Genomic DNA, 17,041 nt, shown 5'->3' with positions numbered 1-17,041 from the left:
ATTTTGTAATGCATTATAGAAGCAAAGTTGTTGATCGTAACAATATCAGTTTGTAAAACTCATAGCCACACCATTGATGACGTAATTAGGAATTTTTAGGGGATTAAAACATTAAATCTTTAATGTGGTGTATGTGAAAGTGAGTGGAAATTCTGAAATTTCATTGATATTTTAATGGTATCGTTTGAAAAATTGAACGGAAGACCTCCTCGTTACTTGTAACGAGATCGTATCTAGTTTATTATTATTATTATTTTTTTCCAAATTTTGTGCACGCGATTTCTCGGAATCTATTCGACCGATCTCAACCATTTTTTCACAGATGTTAGGGCGTGATCTAAACTTAATACATTTTTCTTAATTTTTTTGTATTCACTTCCGGTACCAAATTGTCGGCCATTTTGTAATTTTTGACGACCCATTTTGTGCAGCTATAAACTCGAAAACCATAAGAGATATGAATATCAAATTTTCAGGATAGGTAGACGATAGTTTGGAGTTGTGCAGCATGTAGTTGTTTAATGCCTGTTGCGCCATTTCTTGGAGCTCGCCTGGGCACGAAAATTGGGTACGAATTTTCATTCAAAATTTTCACACGTTTTGATTTATATCCTTTTATCAGTTGATATTTTGTTAAGACATATATAACAAAAGTGGTAGATAATCAAGAGTTCTTTCCAACAAAATCAAAAAAAAGGGGCTGGCCCCTTAAATTAGGGGCCAAGACACTCGTAAACTCTATTACAAATAACTTTAAAACGATAAAGATTTTGTAATGCATTATAGAAGCAAAGTTGTTGATCGTACCAATATCTATTAGAAAAAATTATTGCCATGCCCATTTATTACGTAATTAGGGATTTTTAGGGGCCAGAGTACTTAAACTTTGACGCAATATAACTAGAGAAGTAGAAATATTTTGTTAGACATCATAGAAGAGAAAATGTTTGCATTGATAATTTAAATCGATTCCACTTATCAAAACACAAATTTCCGTCCCCATTAAGGATCGACAGGACTGGCCCCTAAAATATTTAAACATTTGTATCTAAAAATGATCAACAATTTTAAACGGGTGCAAGAACAAAAAATGTTCGTATTCTTAAGACCTTTTCAAAGAAATCAAGAAAAAGGGGCTGGCCCCTAAAATTAGGGGCCAAGGCACTCTTATACTCTATTACAAATAACTTAAAAACGATAAAGATTTTGTAATACATTATAGAAGCAAAGTTGTTGATCGTACCAATATCTATTAGAAAAAAATCATTGCCACGCCCATTTATGACGTAATTAGGGATTTTTAGGGGCCAAAGTACTTAAACTTTGACGCAATATAACTAGAGCAGTAGACATATTATGTTAGACATCATAGAAGAGAAAATGTTTGAATTAATGATTTAAATCGATTCCACATATCAAAACACGAATTTCTGTCCCCATTAAGGATCTACAGGGCTGGCCCCTAAAATATTCAAACATTTGTATCTCAAAAGTGATCAACAATTTTAGATGGATGTAAGAACAAAAAATGTTAGTATTCTGAAGACCTTTTCAAAGAAATCAAGAAAAAGGGACTGACCCCTAAATAAGGGGCCAAGACACTTGTAAACTCTATTACAAATAACTTAAAAACGATAAAGATTTTGTAATGCATTATAGAAGCAAAGTTGTTGATCGTAACACTATCAGTTTGTAAAACTCATTGCCACACCCATTGATGACGTAATTAGGAATTTTAAGGGGAGTTAAAACCTTAAATCTTTAATGTGCTGTATGTGAAATGTGAGTGGAAATTCTGAAATTTTATTGATATTTTAATGGTATCGTTTGAAAAATTGAACGGAAGACCTCCTCGTTACTCGTAACGAGATCGTATCTAGTTATTATTATTTTTTTCCAAATTTTGTGCACGCGATTTCTCGGAATCTATTCGACCGATCTCAACCATTTTTTCACAGATGTTAGGGCGTGATCTAAACTTAATACATTTTTCTTAATTTTTTCGTAGTCACTTCCGGTACCGAATTGTCGGCCATTTTGTAATTTTTGACGACCCATTTTGTGCAGCTATAAACTCGGAAACCATAAGAGATATGAATATCAAATTTTCAGGAAAGGTAGAAGATAGTTTGGAGTTGTGCAGCATATAGTTGTTTAATGCCTGTTGCGCCATTTCTTGGAGCTCGCCTGGGCAGGAAAATTGGGTACGAATTTTCATTCAAAATTTTCACACGTTTTGATTTATATCTTTTTATCAGTTGATATTTTGTTAAGACATATATAACAAAAGAGGTAGAGAATCAATAGTTCTTTTCAACAAAATCAAGAAATAGGGGCTGGCCTCTTAAATTAGGGGCCAAGACAGTCATAAACTCTATTACGAATAACTTAAAAACGATAAAGATTTTGTAACGCATTATAGAAGCAAAGTTGTTGATCGTACCAATATCTATTTGAAAAAATCATTGCCACGCCCATTTATTACGTAATTAGGGATTTTTAGGGGCCAAAGTACGTAAACTTTGACGAAAAATAACTAGAGAAGTATACATATTTTGTTAAACATCATAGAAGAGAAAATGTTTGAATAAATGATTTAAATTGATTCCACTTATCAAAACACGATTTTCTGTCCCCATTAAGGATCTAGAGGGCTGGCCCCTAAAATATTCAATCATTTGTATCTCAAAAATGATCAACAATTTCACATGGGTGTAAGAACAAAAAATATTTGTATTCTTAAGACCTTTCCACACAAATCAAGAAAAAGGGGCTGGCCCCTTTTTTTAGGGGCCAAGGCCTTTGTAAACTCTATTACAAGTAACTTAAAAACGATTAAGATTTTGTAATGCATTATAGAAGCAAAGTTGTTGATCGTACCAATATCTATTTGAAAAAATCATTGCCACGCCCATTTATTACGTAATTAGGGATTTTTAGGGGCCAAAGTACTTAAACTTTGACGAAAAATAACTAGAGAAGTATACATATTTTGTTAGACATCATAGAAGAGAAAATGTTTGAAAAAATGATTTAAATTGATTCCACTTATCAAAAAACGAATTTCTGTCCCCATTAAGGATCTAGAGGGCTGGCTCCTAAAATATTCAATCATTTGTATCTCAAAAGTGATCAACAATTTTAGATGGATGGAAGAACAAAAAATGTTAGTATTCATGAGACCTTTCGTATAAAATCAAGAAAAGGGGGCTGGCCCCTTAAATTAGGGGCCAATAGACTCCTAAACTCTATTACTCATACTTTAAAAATGTTCAAGATTTTGTAATGCATTATAGAAGCAAAGTTGTTGATAGCAGCAATATCTGTTTGTAAAACTCATTTCCAAACCCATTGATGACGTAATTAGAGATTTTAGGGGACTAAAATATTAAATCTTTAATGTGCTGTATGTAAAAAAGCAAAACTCTTTGTTAAGCATTTTAAAGGATATTGACAATCGTATACATTATCTAAAAGGAGGTGGTTGAGGGAGAATTCTGAAATTTCATTGATATTTTAATCGAATCGTTTAAAAAATTAAACGGAAGACCTACTCGTTACTCGTAACGAGATCGTATCTAGTTATTATTATTTTTTTCCAAATTTTGTGCACGCGATTTCTCGGAATCTATTCGACCGATCTCAACCATTTTTTCACAGATGTTAGGGCGTGATCTAATCTTAATACATTTTTCTTAATTTTTTCGTAGTCACTTCCGGTACCGAATTGTCGGCCATTTTGTAATTTTTGACGACCCATTTTGTGCAGCTATAAACTCGGAAACCATAAGAGATATGAATATCAAATTTTCAGGATAGGTAGACGATAGTTTGGAGTTGTGCAGCATGTAGTTGTTTAATGCCTGTTGCGCCATTTCTTGGAGCTCGCCTGGGCACGAAAATTGGGTACGAATTTTCATTCAAAATTTTCACACGTTTTGATTTATATCTTTTTATCAGTTGATATTTTGTTAAGACATATATAACAAAAGTGGTTGATAATCAAGAGTTCTTTCCAACAAAATCAAGAAAAAGGGGCTGGTCCCTTAAATTAGGGGCCAAGACACTCGTAAACTCTATTACAAATAACTTTAAAACGATAAAGATTTTGTAATGCATTATAGAAGCAAAGTTGTTGATCGTACCAATATCTATTAGAAAAAATCATTGCCACGCCCATTTATTACGTAATTAGGGATTTTTAGGGGCCACGCAATATAACTAGAGAAGTAGAAATATTTTGTTAGACATCATAGAAGAGAAAATGTTTGCATTTATGATTTAAATCGATTCCACTTATCAAAACACGGATTTCCGTCCCCATTAAGGATCGACAGGGCTGGCCCCTAAAATATTCAAACATTTGTATCTAAAAAATGATCAACAATTTTAAACGGGTGAAAAAACGAAATATGTTCATATTCTTATAACCTTTTCAAAGAAATCAAGAAAAAGGGTTGGCCCCTAAAATTAGGGGCCAAGGCACTCTTAAACTCTATTACAAATAACTTAAAAACGATAAAGATTTTGTAATACATTATAGAAGCAAAGTTGTTGATCGTACCAATATCTATTAGAAAAAATTATTGCCACGCCCATTTATGACGTAATTAGGGATCTTTAGGGGCAAAAGTACTTAAACTTTGACGCAATATAACTAGAGCAGTAGACATATTATGTTAGACATCATAGAAGAGAAAATGTTTGAATTAATGATTTAAATCGATTCCACATATCAAAACACGAATTTCTGTCCCCATTAAGGAATTACAGGGCTGGCCCCTAAAATATTCAAACATTTGTATCTCAAAAATGATCAACAATTTTAGATAGGTGTAAGAATAATAAATGTTCGTATTCTTAAGACCTTTTCAAAGAAATCAAGAAAAAGGGACTGGCCCCTTAAATAAGGGGCCAAGGCACTCTTAAACTCTATTACAAATAACTTAAAAACGATAAAGATTTTGTAATGCATTATAGAAGCAAAGTTGTTGATCGTACCAATATCTATTAGAAAAAATCATTGCCACGTCCATTTATGACGTAATTAGGGATTTTTTGGGGGCCAAAGTACTTAAACTTTGACGCAATATAACTAGAGAAGTAGACGTATTTTGTTAGACATCATAGAAGAGAAAATGGTTGAATTAATGATTTTAATCGATTCCAGTTATCAAAAAACGAATTTCTGTCCTCATTAGGAATCTAAAGGGCTGGCCCCTAAAATATTCAATCATTTGTATCTCAAAAATGATCAACAATTTTAGATGGGTGTAAGAACAAAAAATGTTAGTATTCTGAAGACCTTTTCAAAGAAATCAAGAAAAAGGGACTGACCCCTAAATAAGGGGCCAAGACACTCGTAAACTCTATTACAAATAACTTAAAAACGATAAAGATTTTGTAATGCATTATTGAAGCAAAGTTGTTGATCGTAACACTATCAGTTTGTAAAACTCATTGCCACACCCATTAATGACGTAATTAGGAATTTTAAGGGGAGTAAAACCTTAAATCTTTAATGTGCTGTATGTGAAATGTGAGTGGAAATTCTGAAATTTTATTGATATTTTAATGGTATCGTTTGAAAAATTGAACGGAAGACCTCCTCGTTACTCGTAACGAGATCGTATCTAGTTATTATTATTTTTTTTTTTCTTACCGATTTTGTGCACGCGATTTCTCGGAAACGGCTCAACCGATTTACGTCAATTTTTCAGTTCTGATAGGTATTGATCTGAACCTTGTTGAAAATTTTTTGTGTTGATGACGTCACTTCCTGTCTTGAGATATCGTGGATTTATCGGTTTTTATAGGGGTATTTTGTCACGAGAACTCCTCTTTTACCATTTAAGATATGATGTTGAACTTTTCAGGGCTGATAGACGAAAGACTGAAATAGTGTCTAATGGTCATTAATCATCTTTATCTCAAAGAGCGCCGAAGCTCGCCCGAGCTTGAAAATTAGGATAAAAAAGGCGTCATGATTTTTCTTGGTTTTCTTTGAACACTCTTTTCTTGAAAGCATTTTGATACAACATGTAGAACAAAAAAACTTAATTAAATCAAGAGCTTTCATTTGAGATCATGAAAAAGGGGCTGGCCCTTCAAATAAGGGGCTGAGGGGGCTCTAAAGTCTTTTAAAGATAACTTTTTACCGTGAAATATTTTGTGATGCGTTATAGAAGCAATTATATTTATTCTTATGTTATTTACCTATACATGGCAATCATTTACTCCTATGTTACGTAATTAGGGATTCTAAGGGGCCAGAAGTCCAAAACGTTGATGCTCAATATCTCAAAATGAAGAAACATTTGGATAAGCAATATTTAACAAAAGATGCTGAAAATATTGAGCTTAACAACCTGAAACCATAATTTCTTTGTTATGCTGTCCCTAAAAGGAGTTACAGGGTCGGCCCCTAAAACGACCCTCTCCAGATATCTCGAGAACGGTACAAAATTTGTAAACACTTTTTGAACAAAATGTGTTTGAATTGACAAGAGCTTTCATTTGAAATCATGAAAAAGGGGCTGGCCCTTCAAGTAAGGGGCTGAGGGGGCTCTGACGTCTTTTAATGATAACCTTTTACCGTGAAATATTTTGTGATGCGTTATAGAAGCAATTATGTTCATTCTAAGGTTATTTACCTATACATGTCAATCATTTACTCCTATGTTACGTAATTAGTAATTTTTAGGGGCCAGAAATCCAAAACTTTAATGCGTAATATTTCATAATGAAGAAACATTTCGATAAGCAATATTGAACAAAAGATGCTCAAAATATTGAGCTTAACAACAATCAACTATAATTTCTTTGTTATGCGGTCCCTAAAAGGAGATACAGGGTTGGCCCCTAACACGACCCTCTCAAGATATCTCGAGAACAGTACAAAATTTGTAATTACTTGTTGAACAAAAAGTGTTTGAATTGACAATAGCTTTCATTTGAAATCATGAAAAAGGGGCTGGCCCTTCTAATAAGGGGCTGAGGGGGCTCTTAAGTCTATTAATGACAACTTTTTACTGTTAAATATTTTGTGATACGTTATAGAAGCAATTATGTTCATTCTAATGCTATGTACCTGTACATGGAAATCATTTACACTTATGTTACGTAATTAGGGATTTTAAGGGACCAGAAATCTAAAGCTTTGATGTTCAATATCTCAAAATGGAGGAAAACTTTGGAAAGCAATATTTATCAAAAGATGCTCAAAATATTGAGCTTAACAATGTACAACCATATATATTGTTTTTATCTGAACCCTAAAAGGAGTTTTAGGACCGGATATCCAAACGATTTTTCCCAGATATCTCAAAAACGGTAACCAAATTCTAAATACTTATTAGTGGTACACAAAAATACCTTTTGACTTAACTGAATGAAAAGGAGCTGATCCCTCAAATAAGGGACACCAAAGGGATAGATAGTCTTTCACTCATTACTCATAGATCCCGCCTCCTTTTCCGGATACGTTTCGTTAATGAAGGTCAAGAGTAAGGTCATTCAATATTCTAAATATCGGACGGAAGACCTCCTCGTTGCTCGCAACGAGATCGTGTCTAGTTGTAGAAGCAATTGATCATAGAAAATGCGTTGTAAAAGTCAGCATATTGTTTTCCTTGCTGTTCATCTTTTTTTTCGTCAGTGTCAAAATAGGAAGACATCTATAAATGACATTTTTGTCATACCGTTCCTGAAATAAAAAAAAATTATGTTTTACATACCAATAATAAATTCTTATCTAACTATAAATTTCATCTTGACGTGACCTTCAAATTTGAGTTTCAATTAAAATTTTTTTATTACCTGTTCAACAAAATAATACATACAAATATTAGTAGTAAAAGGACATAATTTGACTAGCTTAAAAAAAAGCACAATCAAGGTTCATACATGTAAACATTTAAAAGTACGCCAAACGATTATATTGTGATATTTTTGCAATGGTAAGGCAAATCGATTTTATCTATCTGCAATTGCATGTTGCCGAAGTATTTGAGCTTAGTAATAACCGCCAATTCTTATATCAAAAGTAGTTTAAATGTACATGCATACAAGATAACGCCAAAAGTAATACTGTGATTAGTAAACTTAATAAATGCGCATAAGATAACGTTAAAAGCCATGCTGTGGGTAGTAAATTTAACTACAAGACTACACTTCAAATGCTACATCTACTGCATTCCTTACTGGATTAATATTGATAGCATTCATCTCTGGTAATTAAGATTATGAATCTGTTTCCTACTGAAGACTTTAAAAAGATATATACATCACGGAATTGTCTCTTTCCTGTATGAATATTGAGTGTATTATATGATAACTTGTAATTTTCTTCATTGTTCCGAGATGTTTGGTTGTGTGTACTGGGTATCTATCTATATCTGTAGGTGTATATATGTATATGTATACTCATTCTAAATGAAACATTAACTTTAAGCATGATTTTAAATTTCTGTGTGTGAGAGTCTGTGAGAGTTTGGCGCTCTGTCTGTCTGTCTACTTAAACATGTTATAAATACTAGTTAATAATTTAAAAAAGTTAATGAATCTAAGTACAATATACCCTGATCGATGTTACTAGCGGCTGGAAATATACAACACTACACTTAAGTTTATTCTTTCCCTTTTTTAAAAAATTGTTTGAGATGTTGTAAACTAACGAGTTATAAATTGATATTCTTTTTCCTTTTGTAATCAGTAATTAAATGAGAGTCTACATAGAAGACCCAAAGTGATTACTTTATAGCACACATAATATACCGAAATATTCAGGCAAAACATCTGAATCGAGGCCTTTGATTTACCCTTGTGAAAAAAAAAATAAACCAAAAAAAAAGGCATTGGAGGTTAAAGACATCAACATGAACAGGGTTTTGTTTTTTTTACGTTTCTTCGTTCACATATATACAAAAAGAATCAAAGACTAAAACTCCCTCTGTACAAATGGTTGTAAGCTTTATTTACGAAGTATATATAGGTTTTAAACTAGAAAAAAACCATAGGATAACACACGCAGTATTGTCCTAATGTCACCTGCATTAACAAATCAATATTTAAACAAAAGGCGTAGATGCCACATCGCTCACCTGAGAAACAATAGCCATAACTCTGATCAAATAAGCATAATGGTATCAAATTCAAATACCTAGACAATTAAGGGTCCTCCACACACCTCAAATAAGTTCTCCATACAAACCTAAACTTCTAAATTACTTTAAAATATAGATTTCTAGCATGTGTTCGACTTGATAAAGACCGGAAAAAAATGGGGGGGGGGGGCAATTCTTAAATTGTATTACATGTATTTATCATGAAAATAAAAGTCCCTCTGGTATTCGAACTCAGATTGAAGATACACTCATTGCGACACAGAGATATTCAACAAATTTTGGCGATATAAACTGTTTCAAAATGAGTTCAAATCGCCATGTTGTGACGTACTGTCATAAAACGTAGAAGTCACGAAATGTCGAGGGTCCTTAAGTACACTATTTTTTTTTTTGAAAATCTGTCGATTTTTGTCCACATATTACCAAACCCCTTTTGTTGTTTTAAAATTTGCTTCATCCCTATTTAAACCCCCTCCCCCTCTCTGTGGCCCCACTTTTCTCCATTTCTAGAATATTTTTTTACAGATTTTTTTCCAATATCTTCCCATGTTAAACTTAACGCTTCACCTATTACTTAAACAAACTTGAATCTACGCTATCTGAAGGTGCTTTCACACAATTTGAGGTTTTCTGGCTTAATATTTTTTTAAGAAGATTTTTAAAGATTTTCTCCATGCTTTCCTATGTAAAACTTGATCGCCCAATGTGGCCCTATCCTATCCCCGGGGACCATATTTCAGACAAATTTGAATCTTAACTACCGGAAGATGCTTCCATTTCCTGGCTAAGTTGTTATTGAGAAGATTTTTGAAAAATACCAAAACAATTTTCAATAACTCTTATCTACCCTTTTAAGAAGATGTGACCTTTTATTTGAACTGGAATCCCTGTCATCCAGTGATCCGTTGTGCCAAGTTTCGTTAAAAGTGGTTCTGGAAAACTGTGAAAAGTTTACGACAATAACAATGCCAACGACGACAGACAAGACACATTTTGATCAGAAAAACTCACGGGCTTTCAGCTCAAGTGAACTAAAAATTCAATTTGTCAAATTTCTTTCACAGACCTCAGACTAACGCGGGGAATATTTTTGTTTAACAAAACCTAATTTGTTAAATTTAATGATCAGAATTATAAATAACACGCCTTTTTGTGGAATGTATTTCTGCTTAAATGTTTAATTCACGATAAAAAAAAACAATCTATCAATGAAAAGCCTCAAAACACATTTGTCAATGGTTAAATAAAGTGAATTGATAGCGTTCGGATATGGAAAAAATAATCAGATTAGTTCTGTGATATATTATGATTACCATAAACAACCTCAGGTGATTAATTTCACAGGTACAGCGAAAACAGGTAAAACCAAAGGTCAGTGTGTTTCCTTTCATCAGATATAAAATAGAAACAATTGTCCCGCCATCGTTATATACAACACTCGCACACCTTTCTGAACACCTGCCGGTAACAGAATCGGGTTTTAACAGTAAAAATTCATTATTTTTCTTTTTCTTTTAATTGGCTGTGATTTGCACCTTGGATGCGTAAAAGTGTGTAATATTAGCGCCTAAGGTCACATCATAACAAGAGCCGGATTGATAACAGGTCGAAGGTATTTATATTTCTTATACGTTTTAAAAATATGAATAAAAGAATATTTGAATGGCGTCAATGAATTTTTAAGTTAGCAATGGTGCATTTTTTAATTTATTTAAATTTACGGAGATATCTAATCTATCTAGTCTAGATTGACATTTTCTTTTATTCTTTTTCGTGTGTGTTTACTTTTCATCTGATCTTATGTTTTGAATGCATAATGTCAAAGTAAGAAAAAAAATATGTGTATACACTAAAAATTATTTAAATCAAAAGTGCATGTTTTAATTTTGAAATTTTATTTTAATATTGATTCATGTCATATATCACACAAGCCAGTATTTTTTAACATGCCTCAATATAACGACAAAAGTAACCATTAATTACTTCAACGGGATACCTTGTCTACAGCCAAAACCATGAGTAATTGTTAAATTTTTACAAATAATGATAAAAAACAACAACAAACGAATCTTCGTTGTGACGTGTCATTCTCTTGTAGACACCACTTTTATCACACGTGTAATAATAAATACCGGTCATGAGAATGCCCACATCTACATTCTCTTGTTCCAGTTGTACTACGTCAAATGCTATATTTGACGTTTTGTTAATAAGAGTGTCAGAAGTAACAGCTCATTAATAACCAACGGCCATCCCCTGACACCTAGAGCGTCCTGGCACTGTCTATCAAGGTCGTTAACTGACATGCTGTGTCCGAATAGACGCTTTCACAGCCTTATACGTCCACTCGCTTCCTTTTCTTATCCTCATCTTATGACATTGTAACATCGCCACCCCCACACTGTATCTCTCCGACAAAACAAAATATTAATATCTAAGTTCAAGTATTGTGAATATGTTCGTCATGAAAGCGATTTTATAAGCACAACAATTTCAAATTGTCTATAAAAATGACTTCCTTTTATCTATTTTTATACATTTAATTGTTTAATTATTGTGCGGTGAAGCTTTTTATGCTATCACGTTGTTAACAAAATGATTGTGAGTAACCAACCATAATTTTCAATGATTAATGCCGTATTTACGACTAGGTTAGTTAGTTTTCTTTTTAAATGTAAAGAGTAAGAAAAGTACAAATGTTTTTCAAACTGGAATAATTTTCGTTTCTGGGGATGTTGGTTTCTTGTTTTATCAAACCTCTATGTGTACAATAGTTATCTCAATGGCAACAATGCAGAATCCTTCCAATTTTTGAACCTTTTAAATATTCTAGTCATTGAAGCTTAAGCAGATTTTGTTAAACCTGGTTAGGAAGTTAAATACCGTTGTGTGGCTTAACCACAAAAAACCCAACAACAACAACACGAAAAAAACGCCCACAGAAAAGGCAACCTAGAATCATTTACTATTACCTCCAGAAACAATTTAACGCGCATGAACAAGTTTTTCAATAATATTCTTTTGAAGCAAAATGATATCTGATTTATCAAATCGTAATTACAGCGATGCATTTGATTACAGATTACCTGAACAAGGTTTCATAAATTAAACCAGAATACTGCTATGCATTATACACTTATATAGTATAATACAATATATCTGCATATGAATTGTATGTGAAAATTGTATCTTTTTTATATTTTTGGATATTTTAGATGACTTCATATGTTCTTTAGAAATTTTAGTTATTTCAAAAAAAGAATAAGGAAAATGCATCTTGAAATTTAAAAATGAAGAAATAAAAAAAATATTTTAATGCCAACGCATGTTTACGCAGCGGTATACTGGTATGTCTACTTCCAAAAACTAGAATATCACCATAGTTTCAGTCAGTTTCTGTAATGTAAAGCTTTACCTTGACCTCGAAATGTAACTGCTATTTCATCTGCTGTTGACACATTAGTGATCAAAAGAACAAGTTTGACCCTTCACCAAGTAAAAAAGAGAAAGTTTAATGTTAACACGAATAACACGAAAAAAGATGCTTAAAAAACTAACGTAAGGACAAAGGCGATCGCATATTCATATGTCAGATTAGTAATAAAAAAATGGTGAGGTATTTTGTGAGGGCTAACGACAAGATTATTCTTGTTAGCTAAGCAATCTTTTTAATGAAGTATTATGATAAGTAGAAAGAAAATATTCCATTGAACGACTAATAACATTTCTTTGAGCATAATTTAATGCCTTGTTAACATAGGAAAATTAGATAGAATTATAAATTAGTTTTCTTGATTAAACACCATCATGGATCTGTTGAATATAACCTTGTCTTTACTAAACCCCCTTTCAAATAATGTTATCTTCCAGCAGAAACATCTTTTTTTCGAAATTTACCTTGTCAAACTGTTCTTAAACTAACTAGAATCCAGCAGAAAACTTACAAATAAATGCTAGTAGTACAATAACAGGTTGCAATCAGCCAAATAAATATCATTAAACACACGTATGTGAGATGTATGTGAAGAAGACTTAATATGTTATATAAAAAATAATAAGAAAAATGATCTTCTATATATTCATGTTTAAAAATTCAGCAATCTGTGATTATTTTCAAATTTATTAAAATCCACTTAGCTTTTAAACATAATGATTTGACAGTTGCAGATTCATTTATTTCTTTAGCCCGATTCTTACATTTTAACTTCTGAAAAATAGAAATAAAAATATATCCATTTGCTTAGCACTTTTGAAAAAAGTCTGAATTCTGATAGAAATATTATCATACTTATTGCTTCATTCTGCACATTTTCCATAAAAACTTTTTATTAGATGGTTCTTGTTGTTAGTTGGCACAGTGCACTTTATTTACATTAACAAAGTTATGTTGTCTTATGAAAAGTATATTAAGAACCAACTAAGCTTAGACCTCTTCTGCTAATTTCAGTGATGAAATCCTATATATTTGTGTCAACGTTATGCTTGTTGTGGACTACATTAGTCCTAGCAGATATCAACGACAGAAACGGAAGATATATTCCCCACTGGACAGAAGGTAAGGTCATTTAAGGTCAACCAAGGTCAGGGGTCAACAAAGTCTCTTATCTGCTCTATAATGTGTTACTTTAAAATAGATATTACATACAATATGCATACTGTTCTGCAATACACTTATATACACATTTTACACAATGTTATGTACTTCTATTTAATTTCAGTGTGTCCTCTAGCGGCACATCCTGACCCTAACCGTTTCATCCAATACAAACCAAACGGTGAACCTGTGGAGAAGAAATGCGACGAGGGTCTGATCTTTAGTGTAGGCCAATGCTCCTGTGCTTGGAGTAATAATTTAGGTACTTCTATTGCTTTTCTTTTTTCAGTATACAATTTAATACACATGTACCTATAAATGATGTAATATTATAGTCTTGTCTGATCATTGAGTCCTCTAAGATCATTCATATCACTTGTGAATATTTTACAAAAGGCCCATAATCGTTTTCAGCATAAAACAAACGTTGATCTTATAACTTTGAGTTTGTTCTCTTGTTTGTTCTGTGAATCAAAAACTTTATCTTTTTATTATGATTCATAGTCCTTAGTAAGAATACGTATTTTTAAAAATGATTTTCTAGTGTTCATTTTAATAAAGCACTGTACCTAATAATAAATATAATCTATTTTAATGCCTCGTTTTGTTCTCATACTCTCAAAACTTGATCATCAACAAAATCCCCAGTACGGTATCTGGAGGGAATAAAACAAGTAGTAAATTAAGAAAAGTAGTGCTTTTTTACCATTGATTTCTAAAATATTTTACCTACGAAATGAACATTTTATTGTAAAAGTTACTCCTCTTGAATAACCAAAGATTTAACGGATAAAGGAATTTTACTCTAGAGACTTCTGTAAGACCACAAAGACTAAGAATACCATCTTATCAATTTCTTCTGAACACTTTTTTCCATAGATGAAATGAAAGAATTGATGAAGAAATTGTCTTTTCTATAATTTGAAAATGACATTTTTTTTAAAAACAAAAGTGTAACCGAAATATTAAAAATCAAACATCCTTTCACACTTAACATTTAGAATATTAAAGCATTATATATATTGTACATAAATGTGATGTCCATATTGCTAGAAATGTAATTATGATATGTTACTTTATGAAAATATTTCTCTGCAGAATTTCAAAGGTTAAAAAAATCCATAAAATTATTCCAAGAAGATTTTCTCTCAAAGCAGAGTATCCATATGCAATTAAATTCAATTAAAAATACCATATTTCTAAATCCGATGCATTTGAGATTGTTTATCTTTCTTAAACTGATTTTTTGGGACTGTAAACATATATGAATAATCCTGACAAAAATGAACTTATTATAAATTACCTGATCTAAAATATACATCCTTTTACAAAATCTTTCAATTTTTTATTTAATTGAAATTCCCATAGAAATGTTTTTAAAAAAGATAACTGATGAAGCATATGTAAAATAAAATACACGAATAGGTTTTGACAATTTTAAAAGAAAGCTTATGAAAAGAGGAAACAGTCCTACTTTGCATTTATTAAGAACGACATTTTAGGGATAAGAGTATATCACGGCTTTTAAAAAGCAGAACACGATACGGTATCTGTGTCAATGTGAGGATACCTTAAACCACTCTATTATTTTCCTTTGAAAGACGAAATTGCATTTATTTAAAACATACAAGTTTAAAAGCAAATTTAAAAATCAATTGCATCTTCTTTGCTTGCTTTACATTCAAACGATGATTTTATTCTTATGCATTTTGATTTTGTTAATATACACAACAAAATTTGAATTCAGAAAACGTTTTTGATTTTAGAATGTGACAAGCGGCCCTCGAAGCTAGGTATCACTTACTACGAACAGAACTCTAATAACTATTGGTTGACGATGGTGTGTGCCCTAGGAACAGCCTTCAGCCCCGCCACCTGTGATTGTTCAATGCATCTTAAAATAAACCATGTTAATGATAACCCTCTAGGACAACCGGTAAGTTATAGGTATAATTATCTCTATTTGACAGCATGTCAACGCTGATGTAATTATAATTATACTATTTGCGTTTCAAGAATTCTGTTTATAAATTCATTTTTTTTTATTTGATTCGTTTTTTGTTTCTACTTTGTTTACAGAGATCCATGTTGATGAGGAGATTAAGACCATAACAGTCAATATAACGTCTTTAGCCTTTATTTTTATCTTCAACGAGTATTGACTACGACTATTGTTATTTGTTCCATTGCAAAGGATTGTTTGGGTTTATCTATAGTTTGAATTAAGGATGCCTCACTAATACTTATAATGCAATGTAACTAAGGCTGTAATATTAACTATAGACAAAGATGACACAATTGTAATTTTCAAAATAACAAGGTTAGAAAATGTGTATAAACAATTAGTCCAAAGTCAATATTATACGTTTTCTTTAACTAGATATGATATCAAAAACATTTTCTTTAGATACAACATATTGATATATTTATGCTTTTCATTTAGTTGAAGCAACGTTTGTTAGATTTTTGAGTTGTTTATCAATTAAATCGTAACATTTTCAGTTTTTGGTTACCGTTAAAAAGAAAGTTTATTCACGTTAATATTTTGGTGATAATCTTATTGGTGTCAAATTCACGTTTACTATAAACCTTGAGTTAGTGAAATTAGTATAACAATTATGTCTGTCATTGGGGAAAAAGTGTATACATGTATTTCAATAAAAACGAAACATTGTTTTACTTTTTCTACTTTTAATAGAATAGGGATTAGTGTTTAGGGTCCTCGGATTGTTAGCTTCAAAGTATTTTTCATCATAAAAATGTTATTTGTCTTCCAAAATTTATAAATGAAATCTAATTTTTTTCATTGGTATCCGTGCATTTTACAAATTTGCTCTAAGTGGAAATGAAGGGATAAATATGCAAGTTGAGATCAAATAAAAAAAAAAAAGGTTTTATCGGTATATCGTTTACTCTAACCCCTTTACCTGTGGAATATATAGAGGGTTCTCCCTGGAACCACTAAGCCAAGTATTTTGTTGAATAACTGATTTTAACGATAAAACACTAATTAAATCTATCTATGTTAAAGAAAGATTTTTGGTAGTAATTTTAAAAAATCGGATAATTCAGAGTCATGGAACTTGGATGAGGATCGGAGATCGTTAAATAAAAGTTTTATCAAACATTCATCATTTTATAGCAACATGTGTTTTTCTCAATAGATACGTTGGTAAAATGATTTCATTCTATTCCATCAATAAAAGACAGATGAGTGAACAAGTAAATTGTATTTAGGAGTTGATTTCAATCAACTTACTCTCGCAAAACAAGTTTTAAAACCTTACCACAGATCTTGAAATGTAATCATTGCTGACAAAAT

General features: G+C 31.7%; 1 protein-coding gene across 3 annotated transcripts in view; it reads left to right on the top strand.

Moving 5' to 3' along the window:
- LOC105322316 (uncharacterized) overlaps positions 1 to 16,392 on the top strand; it is an 86,265-nt gene extending 69,873 nt beyond the window's left edge. The window contains exons 2-6 of one of the 3 annotated variants that reach the window (XM_066072989.1): positions 10,677 to 10,737; positions 13,573 to 13,680; positions 13,844 to 13,981; positions 15,486 to 15,655; positions 15,799 to 16,392. In XM_066072989.1, the coding sequence (XP_065929061.1) occupies positions 13,575 to 13,680; positions 13,844 to 13,981; positions 15,486 to 15,655; positions 15,799 to 15,831 (447 nt within the window). In that variant the 5' untranslated portion in view covers positions 10,677 to 10,737; positions 13,573 to 13,574 and the 3' untranslated portion in view covers positions 15,832 to 16,392. Of the gene's footprint in view, positions 1 to 10,512; positions 10,738 to 13,572; positions 13,681 to 13,843; positions 13,982 to 15,485; positions 15,656 to 15,798 lie in introns of those variants that run through there. The other 2 variants (XM_011420956.4, XM_066072988.1) reach the window with 2 other exon arrangements.
- The last annotated feature ends 649 nt before the right edge of the window (positions 16,393 to 17,041 follow it).

This window comes from Magallana gigas, chromosome 10 (genome assembly GCF_963853765.1).
Source record: "Magallana gigas chromosome 10, xbMagGiga1.1, whole genome shotgun sequence".
NCBI classification, from domain to species: Eukaryota; Metazoa; Mollusca; class Bivalvia; order Ostreida; family Ostreidae; genus Magallana; species Magallana gigas.
This window is presented reverse-complemented; position numbering and strand designations above follow the sequence as displayed.